The sequence below is a fragment of the Budorcas taxicolor genome, chromosome 14 (genome assembly GCF_023091745.1).
Source record: "Budorcas taxicolor isolate Tak-1 chromosome 14, Takin1.1, whole genome shotgun sequence".
Taxonomy (NCBI): Eukaryota; Metazoa; Chordata; class Mammalia; order Artiodactyla; family Bovidae; genus Budorcas; species Budorcas taxicolor.
The window spans coordinates 50,215,918-50,237,032 of NC_068923.1; the positions used below are offsets into that span (position 1 = coordinate 50,215,918).

At 37.8% G+C, this 21,115-nt stretch overlaps 1 protein-coding gene across 15 annotated transcripts in view; it reads right to left on the bottom strand.

The window, feature by feature from the left end:
• STAU2 (staufen double-stranded RNA binding protein 2) overlaps positions 1–21,115 on the bottom strand; it is a 315,973-nt gene that overhangs the window by 128,348 nt on the left and 166,510 nt on the right. For 14 of the 15 annotated variants that reach the window (XM_052651501.1, XM_052651499.1, XM_052651497.1 and 11 more), the window contains 2 exons: positions 16,425–16,732; positions 1–114 (listed from right to left, as the gene is read on the bottom strand). In XM_052651501.1, coding sequence (XP_052507461.1) covers positions 1–114; positions 16,425–16,732 — 422 coding nt within the window. The remainder of the gene's footprint in view (positions 115–16,424; positions 16,733–21,115) is intronic. The other variant, XM_052651502.1, reaches the window with a different exon arrangement.

The window sequence follows — 21,115 nt, forward strand, 5'->3', positions numbered from 1 at the left end:
CTGGTCATGGCTGGCTTCAATGGAGCTTCCAATAGCATGGAAGGTCATCTGCACAGGGGCTAATGTCAGACAGGTCACATGCTCTTTGCCACTCTGTCTATCACAGTAGTGCACCTATAACAGAACACACGCAAGCTGCTGAACGCCACCAGTAAGAGGGAGCCAGATGCAACTGGTCCTTTGCAAAGGTTCTAGCTTTCAAGAAGAAATTCACGTAACTTATGCAGAACACAATTCAAGTATTTAAAACCTTATTGGGACTCGAAGATCTATGGAGACTCTATTAATTTAAATTAGTATTTTATATTAATATTCTTTAAAAGAATACTAGGAAATGCTTTGCAGAGTGCTCTACATTAGTACAGCCAGAAGAAAAATTCACAACTAAATGCTACACTCATCTGTTTTGTCCAACTTTTCATAATGCATAAAGGACTCTAGGGTCAGCATAAGTCAAGTTCATTTGAATCCAATAAAATTTTGTCAACCTGAATTTTCCTCATCTGCCACTTGATTGGTCTGACATTCTTCTATTTCTACATTATAGTCTCTATAAAACCAATGTTATACATACACACACACACATACATATATATATATGTATGTATGTATCTCAGTATACCATGTTCTGTCTGGAATTTTGACATTACAATCAAAATGAATTAAACTGAAATGACTTACAATGTACAGACCAAAATAACATTACTATAATATTATTTTTCTTCTAGTTGAATACAACCAACCATTATTAAAACCATGTGTAAGACACTCTATCAGAGGCAAGGTATGAGGGGTGGGAGTAGGGGAATATTAGTCCATCTGCCCAATGGAAAAACTTCCATCCTTCCATTTATCTACTTTTAAAAAAGTTCTATCAAGCAGTGTTTAATTCTAAGCTAATAAAGTAAAAATAGTTTTGCTTTTGTGATAAACATACATATATATATATACACACACACACAGGTATAATATGGATCTGACAGAAAATGATGATATAAATCCTCATCTAATGGTTTAATCACATTTTTAAACCAGTAAGGTTAAGATTCGCCATTAGTGTCCCTTAAGGCAGGGAAACTTCCTGGAATCTATAAAAAGTAGCTTAGGGTTCAAATCAAGTCAACATACAAAGCTTTGTTTCCAAAGCACTTTAAAGATTTTGTTATAAAAATATTTTTTCCAAATTAACTTTGGGGAAAAGGATTTGATGACAGTTTGAATTCACTGTACCTCCTGAGCAAATTAAAAGTTCACTCAGTGTATGAGTTCAAGAATGTGGGCCTGTTGTTTACTATGCAGCAGTGAAATATGAGAGGGCGGGGGGGGCGAATGAAACTTACCACATAACAGGTTTATGCAAAAGTCAATCAATGGCGACACTATAATAGCTACAGCTCACAACCATTTATGGTATAGTTAAAATATTATGTCTGATATAGTGCTATCATAAAACATGCTTTTTAAAATGAAATATAATCACCTTTTGACATCAATTGAAAGACTATATGAAAGACAAGACACTCTCCCAAATACCCAAATTGATAGTGAACATGCTCATAGGTCAGCCAACTTACTGCAGCTTTATTTTTTCTTCTAGAGAAATGAAAATTAGGAAGGACAAAAAGAACACAAGACAATTCCAGTCAAAAAATAAATTTCAAACTTCATTTCCATCAGCGGCTTGGATACTAGAACTGAAAGATTTAACTTTCCTTCTAATTCACCATGAGCCTGCAATATCCTGTAAAATATTAAGACATCCTACAGACACTGAATATTGGCAGAACAATACATGTAGGACTAAATGAAAAAGAGTCTCAGCAGAAGCCAAAGGGATACTCAGGCCAAGCAAAGTGACATCTACCAAGAACAAGGTTAGGGGCATGGACCACTGGTAAAGTCCAAAGAAAACATAGCTGCCCTTCAGGGACGGAGGGAACTGGGAAAATCATGTAGCATTTTACAATAACTATAGATGGAGTATCACTTTTAGAAATTGTGAATCACCATATCGCACACCTGCAACTTCCATAATATTCACAGCAACTATACTTCAACAAAGGAAAAAAAAAGTAAACATCATCTACATGGAATCAGTAATGGATGAAACTAGATGTTAGCCTCCTAAGTGTTAGCCTCCTCATTCTGCAGGGCTACCATCAGAGGAGTGACTAGGCCTGAAACAGGTAGAATGTGGAGGAACATGTCTCAGAAGCAGATCAAGTCCCCAGGTCCAACAACCACAAACATTCAAAGGTGCTGGGGTATGAGGAAGACAAGAAGAAATCACCGTATACCTTCCTCCCCTATGCGTCTTGAGCCAACACAGACGGCTGGCAGTGGGGGACCGGGGGTGGGGGGTGGGGAACATGAGCTTGTAGTTTTACAGTGAACTGCACTAAATTTTTCAAAACTAAAGGTGACCAGAAAACCATGGGATTTTCCAAATATAAAAAGAAACACGAATGAGAGATATGACCGATCATGGGGAAAAGTGGTGGTTGGAGAAATAAAATCATTCCATGTTTATACCCTCACTGTACTGAGACTGCTCCCTCCAAACAGATAAAAATATGTAAAAAAATATATATATAGGAAACTAGTGCTTGAGGACATGATTTCAAATTAAATAAAAAGTTATAATATACAGACAAAAGGCCTTAAGAAAGAATCATATTTTATGTAATTAATCACTAATAAAACAGGTTGGATATGGCTCTTCAGTTATTTATTCTCTTCCTGGACATAGAAACATTAGAGTTCATAAAACTGTGAATTTCTAAAGGAGAATAATGTATGAATGACATTTTAAATTTCATCTTTCTAACTCTAAAAATGCTTCCGATGATTCAAAGCATTAGCGAAACCAGGAATCTTAGAACTCTAAAATAATTAGGGTAATAATATCCCACTGCATTCTACAATGTACAAATCTTCAGGATTGATGGGTGAAATATTTCTGCTACAACAAAACAGTTGTTTCTACAAATGTGGCCCTAAAATTTCCAATGTACAATGATAATATTCCAGTGTCATAGATCTTGATTTTGATCAAAGAGAAATGAATAAAGATAATTTTAGAAAACTACAGAAGTCATCTCCTATGCTTAAGATTTACTGTTTATGAATCATATCATTTTGCTGTCTTTTGTATTCTGAAATGTACACAACTCATCTTGATTCTTACACTGTTGTAGCACTAGTTCTGGATTTATAACACCATTGACCACAGCAAATTGACATTTTGTTTCTTTCTCTTGGGCTTACAAAAAATATTCCACTAAAAATAATGGGTCAGAAATTCCAATATGTGCAAATTAAATAATGCAGCTTCCTTTGAAATCTGCAAATCTATAATAATTTTTAGGTTAAAATAAGTTTCTTAGTTTGATTTGTAATCACATAAACCCAGATGAGATGCTATAATTGTGCATTCTGTTAACAATTTCTGCCAGTCTAGAGATTTCTTCTTCTTGAAGGAAGAAGTGATTTGTATCTGAGACTGATACTCATATAACTTAAGAAATAAGAATTTAAAGCTCAATCTGTGATATGTTTAAATGGCAAATCTTGATTTGATTTCAATAAATATCCTCATTCCTTAAAAAAATGAAATAAGGGAAAATACTATAAGCTATAAAATAACTTACATAAAAAGCTAGATATGTGAATTTCTTCATGCCCTTCTGAAAACATGAGGGACCATTCAAATGAAAAATTTTAATTCTATACGCCCTACCTCTAAAAAAAGTTGAATCAAATTGTTACTTGCAGAGATTGAGAAATTCCCTAATATCGGACTACTATGTTACTAATCTCAGGGAAATGGTTAACCGCTTGTTTGTTACATATTTTTAATGGTCACCTGCTGTGGGACAAAAATGAAGAAAGTGTAGAAAAGGTCCATATTTAAAGAAAGCTGCTCAGTAGATCGTTAAGACAAAGGTCTGTACATTGACGTCTGATAATTAACATCATCACTGTGTCAAGAAAACATGCTTGATGAGCACACCTCCCATTCATGAGTTTACTCCACAGCAGCAGGTACAGATCACATTGTAGCTATTACCTCCAAGGAGGGGTGAAGGCAGCAAAGAGCCAAAGGGTGGCAATTTAGTACTAGATCTTAAAATACTCAAAACATGCTTGATTCTTGCAGTCTGCACACTAGCTGTACAAAAGATCTAAATCTTTATTAACATGAAAATCAGCATATTCTTGGCAAAGCATAAAACAATACTCCTTGATAAATATGTAGAGTTAATTGGCAATAAACATTTCTTAACTACACCTTTTTTTTTTTTGAGGGGGGGTTGCTTCTCAGGTGGCCCAATATTAAAGAAAGCTGCCACTGCAGAAGACGTAGGTTTGATCCCAAGGTCGGGAAGATCCTTTAGAGAAGGAAATGGAAACTGACTCCAGTATTCTCGCCTGGGAAATCTCATGAACAGAAGAGAGGAACCTGGCGGGCTACAGTCCATGAGGTCACAAAGAGCTGGACATGACTGAGCAACAAACACTTTCACTTTCCCAGGTAGTAATACAAATCCACACTCTTATCTGTTTATAACTAACAAATTTATAAGTGATAAATAAAAGAAGTTCCCCCAGGAAAAGTACTTAGAATGATGCCTAGCTCACAGTTATCATTAAAATAAATAATAGATATTATTAGAATAACACATACCATAATAATGTTAAAAATTAAAATACGACATGATGTATAATTATTTCCTCAATACTTTTCATAACTAAAGTCAAGTCCTTTATAACTAAAATGTAAACATATATTTAACGTGCTCAGTCATGTACCAGTGTTTTAGCTGGATGAGTAATCTATTTTACTCTGCATACAATATGCTTGACACATTAATGCCTCTAAAGGGATAAGTGAATGAATGAAATCACATTATACAGACTGAGCCTCAACTTGTAATTATCTTTTCTCTCCTTTGGAAATTCTATGCTTAGGAAAAGATTTGAAAATTACACAGCTTTATTTGGTATACAAAATCCAGCAGTGATGTACAGATTTATTTCTAGTATAAAGTCACACAAAAAAACTGTCTTAACAAATGCAACAACAGATGTGTTCCCAGTATTATTAAGACAGATAATTGCATTCTTACTTTAAGTGGTGAGTTTGTACATGACACAGATCCTAAATCTCTGTTCACTCCTTTTCTGCTTCATTGACTATGTGAAGGTCTAAAGAGGCAGCCAATTAATATGTAAATTATACATACACACACAGAATTATTTTAGTTTTACATCCCTGGTGGCTCAGACAGTAAAGCGTCTGCCTACAATTCGGGTGACCCGGTTTCAAACCCTGGGTGGGGAAGATCCCCTGGAGAAGGAAATGGCAACCCACTCCAGTATTCTTGCCTGGAAAATCCCATGGCCGGAGTAGCCTGGTAGGTTACAGTCCATGGGGTTGCAAAGAGTCGGACACGACTGAGCAACTTCACTTTCACTTCCATCAAAACAAAACACTACGTAATTTTTAACAGTCAAGTACACATCTACTAGAAAAGAAGTTCCTCTCTTCCATAGTTTGTACTCCAGGCTTTGATGCACTCACACACACCCATTTACATATGTAAAACCAGCTACAGGAAAATCTACAGGCTTTGCAAAGAAATAACTTCTCAACAAGGAAAACTTTCTCCAAGGTCAAAGGAAAATAAGTTATATAGACACTCTGTATACCCTGATGCTGGGAAAGTTTTAAGGCAAAAGGAGAAAGGGGTGGCAGAGGATGAGATGGTAGATAGCATCACCAATTAAAAAATTATCAAATAGAAATGTTAGATCAAACAGATACAATGTGCTGTGCTTAGTCGCTCAGTTGTATCTGACTCTGCGACCCTATGAACTGTAGCCTGCCAGGCTCCTTCTCTATCCATGGGGTTGTCTAGGCAAGTCTACTGGAGTGTGTTGCTGTGCACTCCTCCAGGGGATCTTCCCAATCCAGAGATCAAGCCCCAGTTCCAAAAAGAATAACTGAAGTGAAAAGTTTGTTATATGGGCTCAACAGCAAATTGGAGAGGACAGAGAAAAGAACCAGTAAATCTGAAAATAAACCAACCAAAGTTACACAATCCAAAGACGGTGAAAAACTGTAAATAGTCTCAAAGATCTCCAGGACAATATCAAAAGGCTCAACATATACATAACTGGAGTCCCGAAAGGAGAAGACAAAGAAAAGGGCAAAAAAAGTTTTTTGGAAAGGAAAAAACAGAAACTAGCCCCAAATCTTTCAAAACTAATGAGAAACATTACGGTAATCTAAATAGCTAAATGAATCCCAAGCAGGATTAAAAACAACCCTAGACATAGCACAGCCAAACTGGTGAAACCAAAAATGAAGAGCTATCTTAAGAGTAGCTAGAGTAAAACAATACATTACATATACGGTAGAGAAACAACTTGTTATCCTGTGGGAAAAACAGATTTCAACTCTCACCCATACCATACACAAAAAATTAAATGAATATCAGCATTAAACACAAAAGCATAAATCATAAAGTATTTGGAAAAAAATCAGAGAAAATCTTTGCAACCTTGGGGTAGTCAAAAATTCCTTAGATAGGACAAAAAAAGACATAATTTATGGAAAAAAAATTGAACTTCATCAAAATTGAAAACTTTCCCACTTTTTAAAAGATGCCATTAAGACACTGAAAAGACAAGTCACAAGCAGGGAGATAATACCTGCAACAGAAACGATCTGTATCTAGAATATATAAAGAAAACTCTGATGACACAATAATTTTAAAAAATCAGTACCAGAAACTAAGAAAAAAATGTGGACATTTCACAAAGATAGAAAACTGGCCAACAAGCACAAGAAAAGAAGAGCATATTATGGGTCATCAGAAAAACACAAACCAAAATATCAATGAGACAGCACTGTATCCTTCATAGAATAAGACTCATATCAATGTATGAAACCCTCATACAGTTCTGGGAGGAAGGTGACATGATTTGTTGTTGCTTTTCTTGTTAAATCTCTAAGCTGTGTCCGACTCTTTTGCAACCCCATGGACTGTAGCTCTCCAGGCTCCTCAGTCCACAGAATTTCCCAGGCAAGAATACGGGGTGGGTTGCCATCTCCTCCTCGAGGAGATCTTCCTGACCCAGGGACTGAAGCATGTCTTCTGCACTGGCAGGTGGGTTCTTTACCACTGAGCCACTAGAGAAGCCCACGCAATATGACACAGCACACTGAAGGAGAACCTGACAGTTTCTCATCAGCTTGGAAGGACACTTACCATGTGACCCAGGAATTTCACTCTGAGGTACTCTTTTCAAGAGAACTGGAAACCCTGCACAAAACCTTGTACATGAATAGTCACAAACAGCTTTATTCATATTAGCCTCAAGCTGAAAACAACGCAAATGTCCACCGACAGATAAACTGATAGTTTGTGGTATAGGTGCATGCAATGAACTAGTTCTTAGCAATAGAAAGGAACAAAGGCTGCTATGCACAACATGAGCAATCTCAAAAACATTACAAGAGTGAAAGAAGCAGGAAACAAAACTGTCTGTTCACGCTGTCTGATTCCATTTTTATGAAATTTTAGGCAATACTAACCTAAGGATAGCCTGGTTGCCACCAAGCCACAGAGAGGTGAGAAAAACAGGCTACAAAGAGGCAACAGGGAATTTTTTCACAGTAATAGAAATATTCCCATCTTGACTGTGGCTATAGTTATACAGTGGCATTCATTTTTTCAAAACTCATCAATCTATATAACTAAAATGGGTGTTATTTATTGTGTGTAAATTATACCTCAATGCAATCGATTAAACAATTAAAAGGTATAGTTATTTGATACACTGATACAACAGCTGGCAATGATGTCATTGCTCAATACCTCTCATAAATAATCATAATTAATCTCCCAATTAATTTCCAATTAATTACCTTAGGAGACTAATCATTTGAATTTATCTTGTGTCCAGATGTGACTGTGTACCCTTCCACTGTCCTGTTCCCTTCGCCCCGGCCATATTCCACATCCCACTCCCATCAATCCCATCCTGATGTCGGCTCCACGAGGACAGGACACTTGACTGTCATTTACACTATATCCTTAGTGCCAAAAAGTGCATCCAGTTCACAGCAGGTGCCCAATAGACTTCAGCTGACTTAATGAATGAACCAGTCCCTTAAACTGTTAGTATTCATTGGGAATATCTCTGAGGTCTTTGCCCACTTTTCTTGGTCAGTCTTACCTATCTTTATGGCATCAGTTACATCTGCACACCAAAGACTTTTGAATATCTGTGTCCTATGCCCTCTTGCTGTTCACCAGAACCACTGACGAATGCCTACTAGACCTAAGCTGTCTTTGAAAGTCCCAAAGGCAACTCAAGTTCACCATGTTTAAAATGGAACTTATTAACCTCCTCTAAGTTTATTCATCACATTCATACTAAAAATAGAACCTTTCCTAAAACATTCATACTATCTTCCTACTTTATTCTCAAATTCTTGGAATGGTCAACATATCCTCATAGCCTCTAACTACTCTTCACTGCATTGAATCTAGCTTCCCTCCTGATCAGACCAGTGAAAGTACCCTCACAGAAGTCAGCACCAGAGACCATTTAATCGTCTTATCTGTACCATGGACACCTGCACCTCCACCCCACTCCTTTACAACCAGTGTGTGCTTGGAGCTCAGTTGTTCTGACTCTTCGTGACCCCACTGACTGTAGCCCGCCAGGCTCCTCTGTCCATGGAATTTTCCAGGCAAGAATACTGGAGTGGGTAGCCACTTCATTCTACAGGGGATATTCACAACCCAGGGATCAAACTCGAGTCTCCTGCATCTCCTGCATTGGCAGGCAGATTATTTACCACCACATGACCTGGGAAGCCCCAACAACCATTAGCTTTGCTTAATTTAATCTTTGCTATTTTTCTACTGAATTCAGGCAAAGTCACTCTAATCGGTCTTTCTGCTACCAATCTTTTTTTGTCTAGTTCCTCCTCCACATGCCTACAAAATTATCTTTCTAAAATAAAAAAACCAATGTCACCATCCTTTAAAAAATAAGTTGGTGGTCTCTAACAGCTAACTTCAAATTCTCAGCAACACATGTCTTTTCAGCTTCCTTGCTGACACTTCCGCTTTGAATTCTAAGCATTTCTAAAGCACGTGCCCTTTTATGTCTCAAGTACTTACCTCCTTCTGCCTACAATTCCTTTCCTTCTTAGAATTCACCTTAAGAATCTATGTACTTCTTAAAATTTATTCAAAAGTCCCTCTGCTATGGATTCTTCCTAATTCAATCGGTCAGAGCTGTTTATTCCCACCCATTTTTCTTACATGGCTGACCACACCTCCCCCGATCACTTACCACATTACATCTATAATGACATTTATTACATGAGGAAGGCATTTCATTATTTCCTGCAGTATATTGTAGCATGTTACATATTTACTACAAATGTGTAATTTTTAAATTAAATTGTCACACGATGTTCAAAAACTGATCCCTGGAAGCTGCATGCAGTTGTAATAGTGGCCAATCAATCTTCTGTGTATTGGTTTTATTTTCCCATCTGACCCCAATTTGACCATAACACTTCCTGTGCCCACTGCTTAGTATGCTACCTGGCATGTGTAGGTACTTCTTAAGTATCTGCCCAGAGTGATTAAATAAATATTCAATTTATTTATTAACTAAATCAATTCCAGTATTCAATAATATTTTATAAATGAATTAACTTCATATCCATCTATTCTTCACATACATTCCTGATGTACTATCTACTATTTTGAGACTTTTTGAAGTTGTGGACTGTGTATTCTTCTCCAATTGTAGTCCTTGTTTCTTCAAATGTTCTCTAGCAGGGGTCCCCAACCTCTGGGATCTAATGCCTGATGACCTGAGGTGGAGCTGATGTAACGATAATAGAAATAAAGTGCACAATAAATGCAATGTGCTTGAATCACCCAGATACCAGCCCTTGATCAATCCATGGCAAAGCTGTCTTCCAGGAAACTGTTCCCTGATGCCAAAAAAGGTTGGGGACCACAGTACTATAGGACTTGATTCTGAACTTTTATTGTACTTTAAAAAATACTACTACAGATAAAAACATTTTAGAAGCTTTTCAAACATCTCTTACTTCTAACAGTTAAATCTGCTTTTTGATGAGACTATGTGAAGACAGAACTTCCCTGAACCTGAAATCTTCCAAGGATTAGAAGGAACTAATAATTCTCTATGTGAACATGAGTAACCCGCATTACTAATAGGATGTTTTATTTGTATAGTTCCGCAAATATGTATTTACATCATAAAGCTGTATCTCTGAATAAAATCTAAAGTTCCTTCCAGCTCGAAAGAGAACTCTTAAATGACTCAGACTCAATTGTGTACACAGTGGAATGCATGAAAGAAAAAAGAAGTGAAAGTGTTAGTAGCTCAGTCATGTCCGACTCTTTGCAACCCCATGGACTGCAGCCTGCCAGGCTCCTCTGTCCATGGAATTCTCCAGGCAGGAATACTGGAGTGGGTAGCCATTCCCTTCTCCAGGGGATCTTCCTGAGCCAGGGATCAAACCTGGGTCACCTGCACTGCAGGCTGATTCTTTACCATCTGAGCCACCAGATTGGAAGGCATAAATAAATTTATTAATGCAATCTATGACTAAACCAAAGCAATATCCAAAAGACCACAGACTACCATGAACACTAATCCTACCTTCAGGAATCAGGCTTCAAACACTATACAATAGTTGGATTTAAAATAAAGATTTGTAAGCAAGAAGCAAAAATGTACTGGCATTTCTGCTGTGTCATAAAATAATATGCGTAATGCCTCTTTCGCTATCTGATACATAACAAGGCAGTCAATAAATGTCAGTTTCATTTCCTTGTTTACTCATGTATCTTCTAATATCCCTGGCATGTCAGAGTAGTTTTTTTTCAGTGTGCAGATATCTTTACATGCAGCATTCCACATACTGCTCTCTTTTTCTCAAGAGTTGTCCTGGATGAGAAGAGAACAATACATTTGAAATTTTAGACGCAGTCATTCATGAAAAAAAAAAAACTTCAGCTGTGGCTGAATGCTGAAGAGAGGAAAACAGACCATTTCAACATGACTTAGAAAAAATAGGTGTGTGTGTGTATATATATATACACACATACATACACACACCAGCCTGACATGATGTAGTACCTGATGGGTACTACAATTAATCTTCTGTTACTAAGTTAAAAACCACATCATTGCCAACCATTTCTAGCAAAGGGAAATGAAATTCACCTTTAGATGAAAAATAATTTCTTTCTTCAACTTGATTGAAGAAATGATTGCTTATTGCTTTTCAAATAATTTCAAATAGAATTCTTGAAATCTCTTGCAATACAAACAAAAAAGGCTACAGATATTTCTAGTTGGGGATGACACATACGGCAACTATTTTTTTCTGCACATCAGTGGCTCATTTCAGATCCACATCAAAGTCACTGTGTTAGGACAGCTCTTCTATGTATTACGCTTTCTTTGAAATGTGTCTTATTATGTATATGCTGGTGTATCAAGGCTCAAGAGTATGTCTATCCTGATTACATTCTGCAGTGACCTAGGGTAGAGTTAGTCTTGAATAGTTTATGTGGTAATAATAGACTATTTTGTTTCCCTGGTGGCTCAGTGGTAAAGAAGCAGCCTGCCAATGCATGAGATGCAGGTTCAATCCCTGGATCGGGAAGATCCCCTAGAGAAGGAAATGGCAACCCACTCCAGTATTCTAGCCCGGGAAATCCCACAGACAGAGGAGCCTTGCGGGCTACAGTCCGTGGGGTACAAAGAGTCAGACACGACTTGGGAGGCTAAACAACAAATGGACTATTTTATTTAAGTCTTGCTTGATTCTTAACTGTTATTTATCACACTATGTTTTTATATGCATCAGGATTTCTTTCTTCAAATGTAATATTTTTGTCTATATAGTTGGAAATTTCAGCCAAGTAAGATGATATGTAATTCTAATGGTTTGTATGAACTATAGTTATGTGAAACGTATTGACAGTTTGTGTGCCCTTGAGGTTTTGGCCAAGTATATCAAACTCCGAAGAAACCAGACAACAGGTCAGTTTGCAGGTAATAGGCCGCCCATTTAAAGAACAAACCTGAGTTTTAGGGTCACCACAGGAAGACCAAAGACTTCAGGAGAATTCTTCCAGTTTCTCCAAGGTCTTTGGAAAGTTGAGGCTAAATCCAAGAGGGCTTTGTAAGAAGTGACCATAAATCAGAGCAAAATCTCTTGACCCCATGCCAAACCCATAAATGTATTTTGCTCATTGTACTCTGAGTAATTTCTCATCACTCTATATACATTGTGTAACAGTGTAGATGAAAATTTGGGCTCAGAAGTGACACGGTAAGTTATGTTTCGAGGACAGATTAGAAATGGGGGAAACCATTTCTAAGTGGAGGAGTATATGTCCATGCATGATTTCTTTCTCCATATTTTCCTATTAGAAATCTACAAAATTTTACTCATACTGGTTTTTAAAAAACAGACCCCTTACTCCAAAAAAACTAGCCACAAACAGCCTTATTATAAATAAAAAAAAACTCTGATTATAAATACATGGATTACAAAAAGTGAGGTATAGGGAAAACAAGAAAAAAGAGAAAGGACAAACATTGATTCTCGAGTTGGGTAAGCCCCACGCCCCATGTCCCATCTCAGTGTAAACTGTACTAAGACCAAACTGTTGAAATATGTTATGTCATACATGCCTTTAAGAGAAGCCCATAATCGTAAAAGAAATCTGCTGTAATCATACTAAACTTCAAAAAAGAAGACATATTAGTTGAAAGGTATTATGTTTGAATTGTACTTAAAAAGAAAGTTTTTAATTAAATAGATACTTCTGAGCCTTCTACTGATATTCTCATCTTGCTAAAAATCGCACTAATATCTAAAACTCACAATAATGAAAAGGCACCCCGTCCAGTAAAACATTCCCTGTTTTTTATAAAATAAATATGGTTTAACTAAGATACTAAGTACTTTCTTTACACTCTTTATATGAAAAAAATAAATCTAGTTTTTTATATTTCACTCTGGAGGTTTTAAAAACAACACTGCTCACTGGATGATAATCACAAGGAAGGGTACAGACTAAAAGATTAAAATTAAACCCATCTAGAAAGGATAATTTACTAAAATAATTCATTTTAATTTCCAGTCTAATTTTTCTAATGACTCAATTAAACAATGAAACTGCTTACAGTTAATTATACAGAGAGATTTCTAATATAATTAGTATGAAAAAACATATTTATGATGCAAAAACTCATAATGAAACAGAATCTACTTCAGCTCAAAAGTTGATGAGCAATTCAAAAATGTCTCCTCCATATTACTTTTCTTTAAAAAGCTGAATGATTTTGAAACATTTTGGCATTATAATTAGAGAGTATCAAGTATACACCAAGGAACCCTGGACACTAAGGTACACCTGTATTTCAAATGAATTTTCTTAACTTTCATGGAAGTTAAAGAAGCATACTAACTGGGCTGGACAAAGCTTGAGGTTCACAGAACTGCTGATATAAAACTTTTTTTTCCTAAAAAGTAATAAGTCAATAACATTCAAGTTCTGAAAGAAAATTAAAAAAAAAATACTAAATAAAATTTCAAAAAATTAATATTCATTTATGATAGAAATCCAAAAGCTTGCATCTAAAATGTGATTAAAAACTTCAGGTTAGCCCAAGCAAGGATAAAAGAATTACTGAGAATATGCAAGTGTTCAGTCATCTTCTGACCTGCGGAGCCAGCTTTATTAATAATAACTTTAATTGTATAATAATTTTAATTATTTTATAGACTTAAGGGAAAGGATGTGAGCTTAATACTTGCATTCAGTAAATAAGCTTTTTGTCACTCAAATTTCAGTTAAAGAGTGGGTAATGAAAAAAAATTTAAAGTTAAAACAACATAGTTTTCAGTACACTAATATATTTTTTACTTTTAATACAATATAGCTGTCACATACAATGGCTCTGGTAGGCTTAAATCAGATGTCAATGGGCACAGAAGGCCAGAGAAGAGTTTATACAATATTCAATAAGCAACAATATCTATTCAGTGTACAATAACAAAATTTTAAAAGTACTAACCTTGAGACACAGAGAAAGAATTTATTGTTTTTAAGTTCCAGAAATAAAAATAACACAATAGCATGGAATCCGTAACAAGCTGGCCCTATCTTTTCTAAACTATGGTCCAATTAAAACATTTAAGAAATAGAAACAATCTACATGTTTTTCTAGCAGGTAAATACACCTGAGAAAGTTACCTATAAAGAAATAGGCTTTAAAACTCTTAACCACAAAGACTCTTCTACTGTGACATTATGAGGATGTGCTGGGCACCTGTCAGGGCATGGAGCCATTTCCCACAGTCTGTTCACCACACAGCTGCAGGTTGCAGCTTGTCAGCAACACAATATTTCATATCAACACCAAACTCGTTTGACCAAAGAAGCACAGTAATGTTTCAAACCATCTGCTTATATTCATTAGTATGTAAAAATCACCAAACACAATTTGGAAATGTTTACTAACTTGTCCATAAATAAGAGTGTATTATCTCAGCATAAACTTTAAAGAAAAAAAAGGGTCTGAGTAGTCAGCCCAAATATAGGAGTAACAGATTCTACATTTTGACTAAAGCAAACCTAATTTAAAATTATAGTTGCTGTCACTGCCAAGAATTAACAAATAAATACAGATTAAAAAATTTAAGTAATTCTTCTGGCAGCAAAATGAACATCTACCACAGTAACTTCTCCAAGCAAAAAACTCAATTCAGAGCTTGAATCAATTTGTGCTTTGTTTCTATAAAAATCCAAATGTAGCATTACTTTCAGACATTTTTAGACAACTAGATTTGTAAATAAACAGTGAATTCCTTTCCATCACAGTTTATTTCTAGTTCATCCTATGCACATTATAGATAGAACTAAAAATTGCTTAGTTCTTTTTCTCCAGGACTTTAACTGTGTGAATCAAGGTCCTTTTAAACAGTGAGTTATTATTATTCTTAAAGTAAACCACAAAAACAAACCCTACAATTTTAATTTTTAAATTAAATGATTAAAATTTCAGATGACAGAGCCAAAAACTGGTAACAGCTTTTTAGACTTCATATTAATAATCTAATTAAAAAACACTAACCACTACCTGCCAAGAGATTGGAAAGAATCAGGTTTCTGTGAAGGGAAATAAACAAAAGAAAACATGCAAAAATTCCACCCCCTCAACCACGTGATCTTCTCTCATATCTAAATTTGAAAAAAATTTATAAGTACCTGATGATTTTAGACAATACAGACCTTCTAGAGCATTTCTAAAGGAAATTACAGTTTTTGGTCTTAGGGAGTAAGACTAAGATGGAAAGGGGTGTGAAAATAGTGAACTCTGTGGGGACATTCTGTTCTTTCTACACACAAGCACACTGCTGTTCATCCAGTCAAGTGGTTACAGTTCAGTACAGGATTTTCAAGGCAACTAAGATGTCAAAACACAGGTATTTCCTCTTCCTAGAGTTAACAATTCTTTTAAAAGATCTACCCACAGAGAATTATTGTGGTTTTTTTTTTTTCTTCCAAAAGGGAACAATGACTAAATGGGGGAAGGGGAGAGTTTCCAGCCCCAAATTCTTATACACAACAAGAGGCCTATAAGCTAGGTGTAGACTGCCCGGTGAAATAGAATTATTGGTACCATCTGAGGTAGGTGCTACCCTAGATGGTTCAAAACACAATCCAGTAAAACAATACATGTTTTTATGCCTCAAACAGCTAAAAAGCATTTATTACTGTTCTAACACCATGGTTAATAAACTCCTAAGACAATAGACTTCTAGGATGTTGTACCTTAGTGGCATCTCTGAATCATTACTAGCAACAGAATGCCAAATTCAAAATTGCTATGAAAGTAAAATCAGCATTAGAAAAACTCAACCTTACTGTAAACTGGGGGAGCACTTAGTGTTAAATACTGAGACCAAATGTATGAAGGCAGGATCTTTACTTGGGAAGACAAAGTGGAGGGAATAGATGCGCCCAATTGAGACCAATCAAAAGACAGAACAGAGGATGAAAAATGTCTTAAAAAAAAAATAGAGGAGGAAGAAAGAATATGGAGGCGAGCCAGGCAGCAAAAAATAATTACTGGAGAGAATGAAAAATCTTTAAAATGAGGCATGTGCACATGGCTCGCTTTTCTGTCCTCCGTGTTCCTAATGATTTACAATGTAAGTGGCACAGAAGTCACGCTAGCAGGCAAGAATGAGCTTTCTGATGGAGAGAGATGGAGGACTAGGGGCTAATGAAGTGCTTTGTTTTCTTGGTTTTGCTTTTAATTCATACCTGAAAGCCTTGAATCCTTGCTAAATATTCCAGCTGTTTTGAAGGTTGTACTGGAGAACAAGGGGGAGTAGGAGAACTTCCTTTTAAACCTATGGCTTCAGCTGTAGAAGATGTTCCGTTCATAAGGAGTTCCCTGGCAATTGTAGCTGAACTACTCGATGTGGGAGATATACTGAAGAAAGAGCTCGAGGGTTGGTTCATATCTTTGGGTGACAAATAGCCTAGAGTCGTGCCAGAGATTACTTTGTGGCGGCTGGCTTCCATCTCTTGATAAACATCAGGAGACAAATGAAGAATTCCTTTTGGAGCTATAAGTAAAATAAAGGAACATTGTTATTACACTTAAAATAAGTGAAACAGAAACATGTTAGAGCATTAGTGACTCAAGGATTTCATGTGAAACAAGGCAATGAAAAACACTGTTAAGCACCCATCTTCCCCATACTTGCAAAGGCAACTGCAGTCTGCTCTTTGGAGGCGAAAAATGTACATTTCAATATTCCTAAAAATCATTGGCTTAAAAAAAAATCACAAAAGGGACTTCAAGGGAAAGCGTACGTGGTGGAGAAGCTATGGAGGAACATGGGGAGGAATGTGTAGAAGTGCACGGGGGTAAGGTTAGGAGTGTGTAGGGTCTTCAGCCTGCAATTTAATATTTTATGATCTCATAAAAGAGACAGTAAATCCCTAACATATGCAGCAGTTGAGACACAGAGGTAAAATGACGGCTGGGTCAGTCCAAATGATCTGCGCAAAAAACTCACATCCAATGGCCTGTTGGTATTCCTCTCTCCACAAAGATGTCCCACTGTCAACTCTACCTAATGAACATGTTAAAAACTGACAGAGCATCTTCTTCCCCCAAACTGTCTCCTGTCTGGAGACATGATGTCTCCTCAACGTGATAGGGCTGCCCTGGCAGCTCAGTAGTAAAGAATTCGCCTGCTAATGCAGGCAATGTGGGTTTGTTCCCTGGGTCAGGAAGACTCCCTGGAGAAAGAAATGGCAGCTAACTCCAGTATTCTTGCCTGGGAAAGCCCAACAACAGAGAAGCCTGGTGGGCTGCAGTCCATGGGGTCACAAAAGAGCTGGACATGACCTAGTGACTAAACAACATGATACCACCATCCACCTGCTCAGCTGCCCAACCTAGACTCCTGGCAACCAGCTTTGACCCACTCACAAACAAGTAGCCACCACGTGCAGTCTAGAATGTGCCCTGTCAGCTTATCAAGTATATTAGCTCAAGTCAGGCCATATGCAGATTCTAACATCAAGAGGAGTGAGCCTGGGGCTGTGGCATCAGTTGGCAGAGTTGTAAACTATTTCCCTTGACTTCCATTTGTCTGAGAGATATTTCAAACCACATTTCACATGCTTGTTCTAACATCTTTGGATCAGATATTAACGACTCTCACATCATGACACTATCTTCTAAAATGACTGATCAATCACCAGTTTTGGAGAACGTGCCCTGAGAAAGAAAACTTTGACCCTTGGTCCCGCCTCTCCCTTTCCCACCACCACCCTCCTGATTCAGGCCCTCAGTGTTTCCGACAGGGCTATGGCAACCATCGCTAAAAGCGTCACACTGCTGCTCTCCCCACTGTCCATTCCCCAAAATGGGTCTGTACCACAATCCCCAAATATAAGGGTTCCATGATAAATACATGGGGGAAATATGCAAATTATATCACACACAAACATCCCTTCGGGAGGATTAAAAATGCACGTTAGCACAGTAAAAACTCTGAGAAATCCAGAACAACAGAAATCCATTTAACTTGGTTTAAGCCAGGATTTCCCAAATTCATATTATATCCAGGCTTCCCATGTAACATTAATAACATCTTAACACCCTAGGAAATGCTAAGGCTAGACATTCTCTCACTTTAAAGTCTTTACTGGCTCTCCATCACTTACACATCAAATCAGAATAGCTCAGGATGACAAATGAGGCCCTCAGTGCTCCGGCTCCTCCTCTCCTCCCCATCCTACTAAAATCTTCATGGAGATCCCATGCTCCCCTCATGCCGACATAGTCACACGTCTCCCCATACTCTGGCTTGTTTGATCTCATCACAGCTTTCTTTCTATTGTTCAGTCTCTCTTTCTCTCTCTCACACACCCCCCCCAACCCCCCGCCCCCCACATACCAGTTAGCCTCCTACTGTTGGGTTTTAGGCACCGTGCTAACCAATAGTGTCCTGATCTCCGGTCACCCTCAGTCTCTCAGGAGAGGAAAACGAAAGGGATGAATATCATGGTGTGGCAGGTGCCTCTGCAGAGACGGGTTGGGGAGCAGTGGGAATGAGAAGGGAGAAGCACTGGGAGCTCAGGAAAGGCTTCCTACAATGGTACTGACAGCACAGCCCAAGAGATGAGGAGAACTGGGCCCAGGAGGGAGGGCACTGAAGGCAGGGAAAGGCATGAACAGACACAGGGGTTAGCAGACCCGGCAACATCTGCCCTGGAGCAAGAAGCGGGAGATGGGTACTGCAACAAGGAGAAGTGGAGGGCTGGGAGGGGCCAAGCTCCAGGGAACTCCATCCTGGGGGTGTCATAACATAAAGTGAGTGAGTGAAAGTTGCCAGTTGTATCCGACTCTTTGTGACCCCATGGACTCTACAGTCCATGGAATTCTCCAGGCCGGAATACTGGAGTGGGTAGCCATTCCCTTCTCTAAGGGATCTTCCCAACTCAGGGATGGAACCCTGGTCTCCAGCACTGCAGGCAGATTCTTTACCAGCTGAGCCACAAGGGAAGCCCAAAACATAAAGGGGCTGCTTTAAAAACTAATTTATATATGGCACTCCCCTGACATTCCTGTGCTTAGGACTCTGCACTTCCACTGCAGGGGGCACAGGTTTGAAGCCGGTTGGGGAACTAGGTTCTGCACGCTGCATGGCATGGCCAAATGAATAAATACACAAATAAATTACACAGCATAAAATATCAACCTATTTTACAGATTTAAAGGACTTCCCTGTAGCTCAAATGGTAAAAAATCTGCCTGCAATGCAGGAGATCTGGGTTCGATCCCTGGGATGGGAAGATCCTCTGGCGAAAGGAATGGCAATCCAGTCAGCATTCTTGCCTGGAGAATCCCATGGACAGAGAAGCCTGGCAGGCTACAGTCCATGGGGTCACAAAAAGTTGGACACAACTGAGCAACTAACACACACGTTTTACAGGTTTAATTTATACCTTTGTGTTTGTTAGCTTTACATTCAGGAAAATTTTTAACAAAATATTTTAAAAAGAAAACATATGCTTTGGGGAAAAATTACAGATAAATCTCACTAGCCAGAGTAAACTACTTTTAACATTTTGCTTTAAAAATATAGTCTTTTTTCCTATACACTTTTTGTTAATTGAAAAAACAAGCTAAAAGACAAATACAGCATGATCCTTTTGTTATTTATAAAACTATGTACTTTCATTAATAACTTTAAGCTTAAAATTTCATTATATCAGTTGTTTCTTTAAACAATTTCGTATTGCTGGACATCTAATTTATTTCTTTTTTAAAAAAAACAACACAGGGAAACATATACTTTTTAATTATATCCTTATTCACATGAAAATTGATTTCCTTAACTCAGAAGCAGAACTGCTAGTTAAAGAATATGAATTTTATTTTTTGTACACTAATAAATTGCTCTAAATTGGTACAAATGCTAGTAGTTGTGCCAATTTCATAACTCCATACAAATGTGAAAGTTTCTCCTTCTTATTTCAGTAGTAGATATCATTATTAAAAAACCTTTGCCACTGCTCTCTGTTAGTATAGATAAGTGGCAAAGATTTTTTAAAATAATAATATCTAATATAAAAATAGGGGGAAAAAGGTACTTTTAGCTTCACCCCCTGATATCTGGGGAGGTGAGAGAGGTTGGAGATTTGAGGGCTTCCCTGGTGGCTCAGACGGTAAGGATTCATCTGTCATGCAGGAGACTCAGGTTCGATCCCTGGGTTCAGAAGATTCCCTGGAGAAGGGAATGGCAACTCACTCCAGTATTCTTGCCTGGAGAATTCCACGGACAGAGGAGCCTGGCAGGCTATAGTCTATGGGGTCGCAAAGAGCTGGACACGACTGAGCGACTTCGCTTTCACTTTCATGTGTGGCCAATAGTTTAATCATCAATCATGCCTACGTAATGGAACTGCCCCAAGCCCCGGTAAACGAGGAGGTTTGAAAAGCGTCTGAGTTTGAGTTTTATCTCCCAGCTTTACTGGGATAGATGCTTCTGTGCTCCAGCTCCTTTTGAACCCTACCCTGTGTACCTACCTCTTCCTCTGGCTTTCATTTTCAATCTTTTGTAATAAATCCATGATAGTATCTTCCTGAGTTGTGTGAGCTGTTCTAGCAAGTCATCAAACTTGAGAAGGGGGTTGTGGGAACCCCCTGAATTTACACCATTTCGGTCAGGAGTACAGATGGGAAAATGCGGCTTGTGATTGGCAAAGCGGGGCATCTTGTGAGCCTGAGCCCTTAATTTGTGGGGGCTGCACTGATTCCAGGGAGCAAAGGAACCAAACTGTAGGACACCCTGTTAGCCTCCAGAAAGTTGGAGAATTGGTTGCTATGGAGGAAAAGAATCCCTACACAGTTAGTGTCAGAAACGCAGTAAAAACAGCCATATGTCAACTCTGATCAAACCAGACATGTGCAGTTTTATGTTCAATTT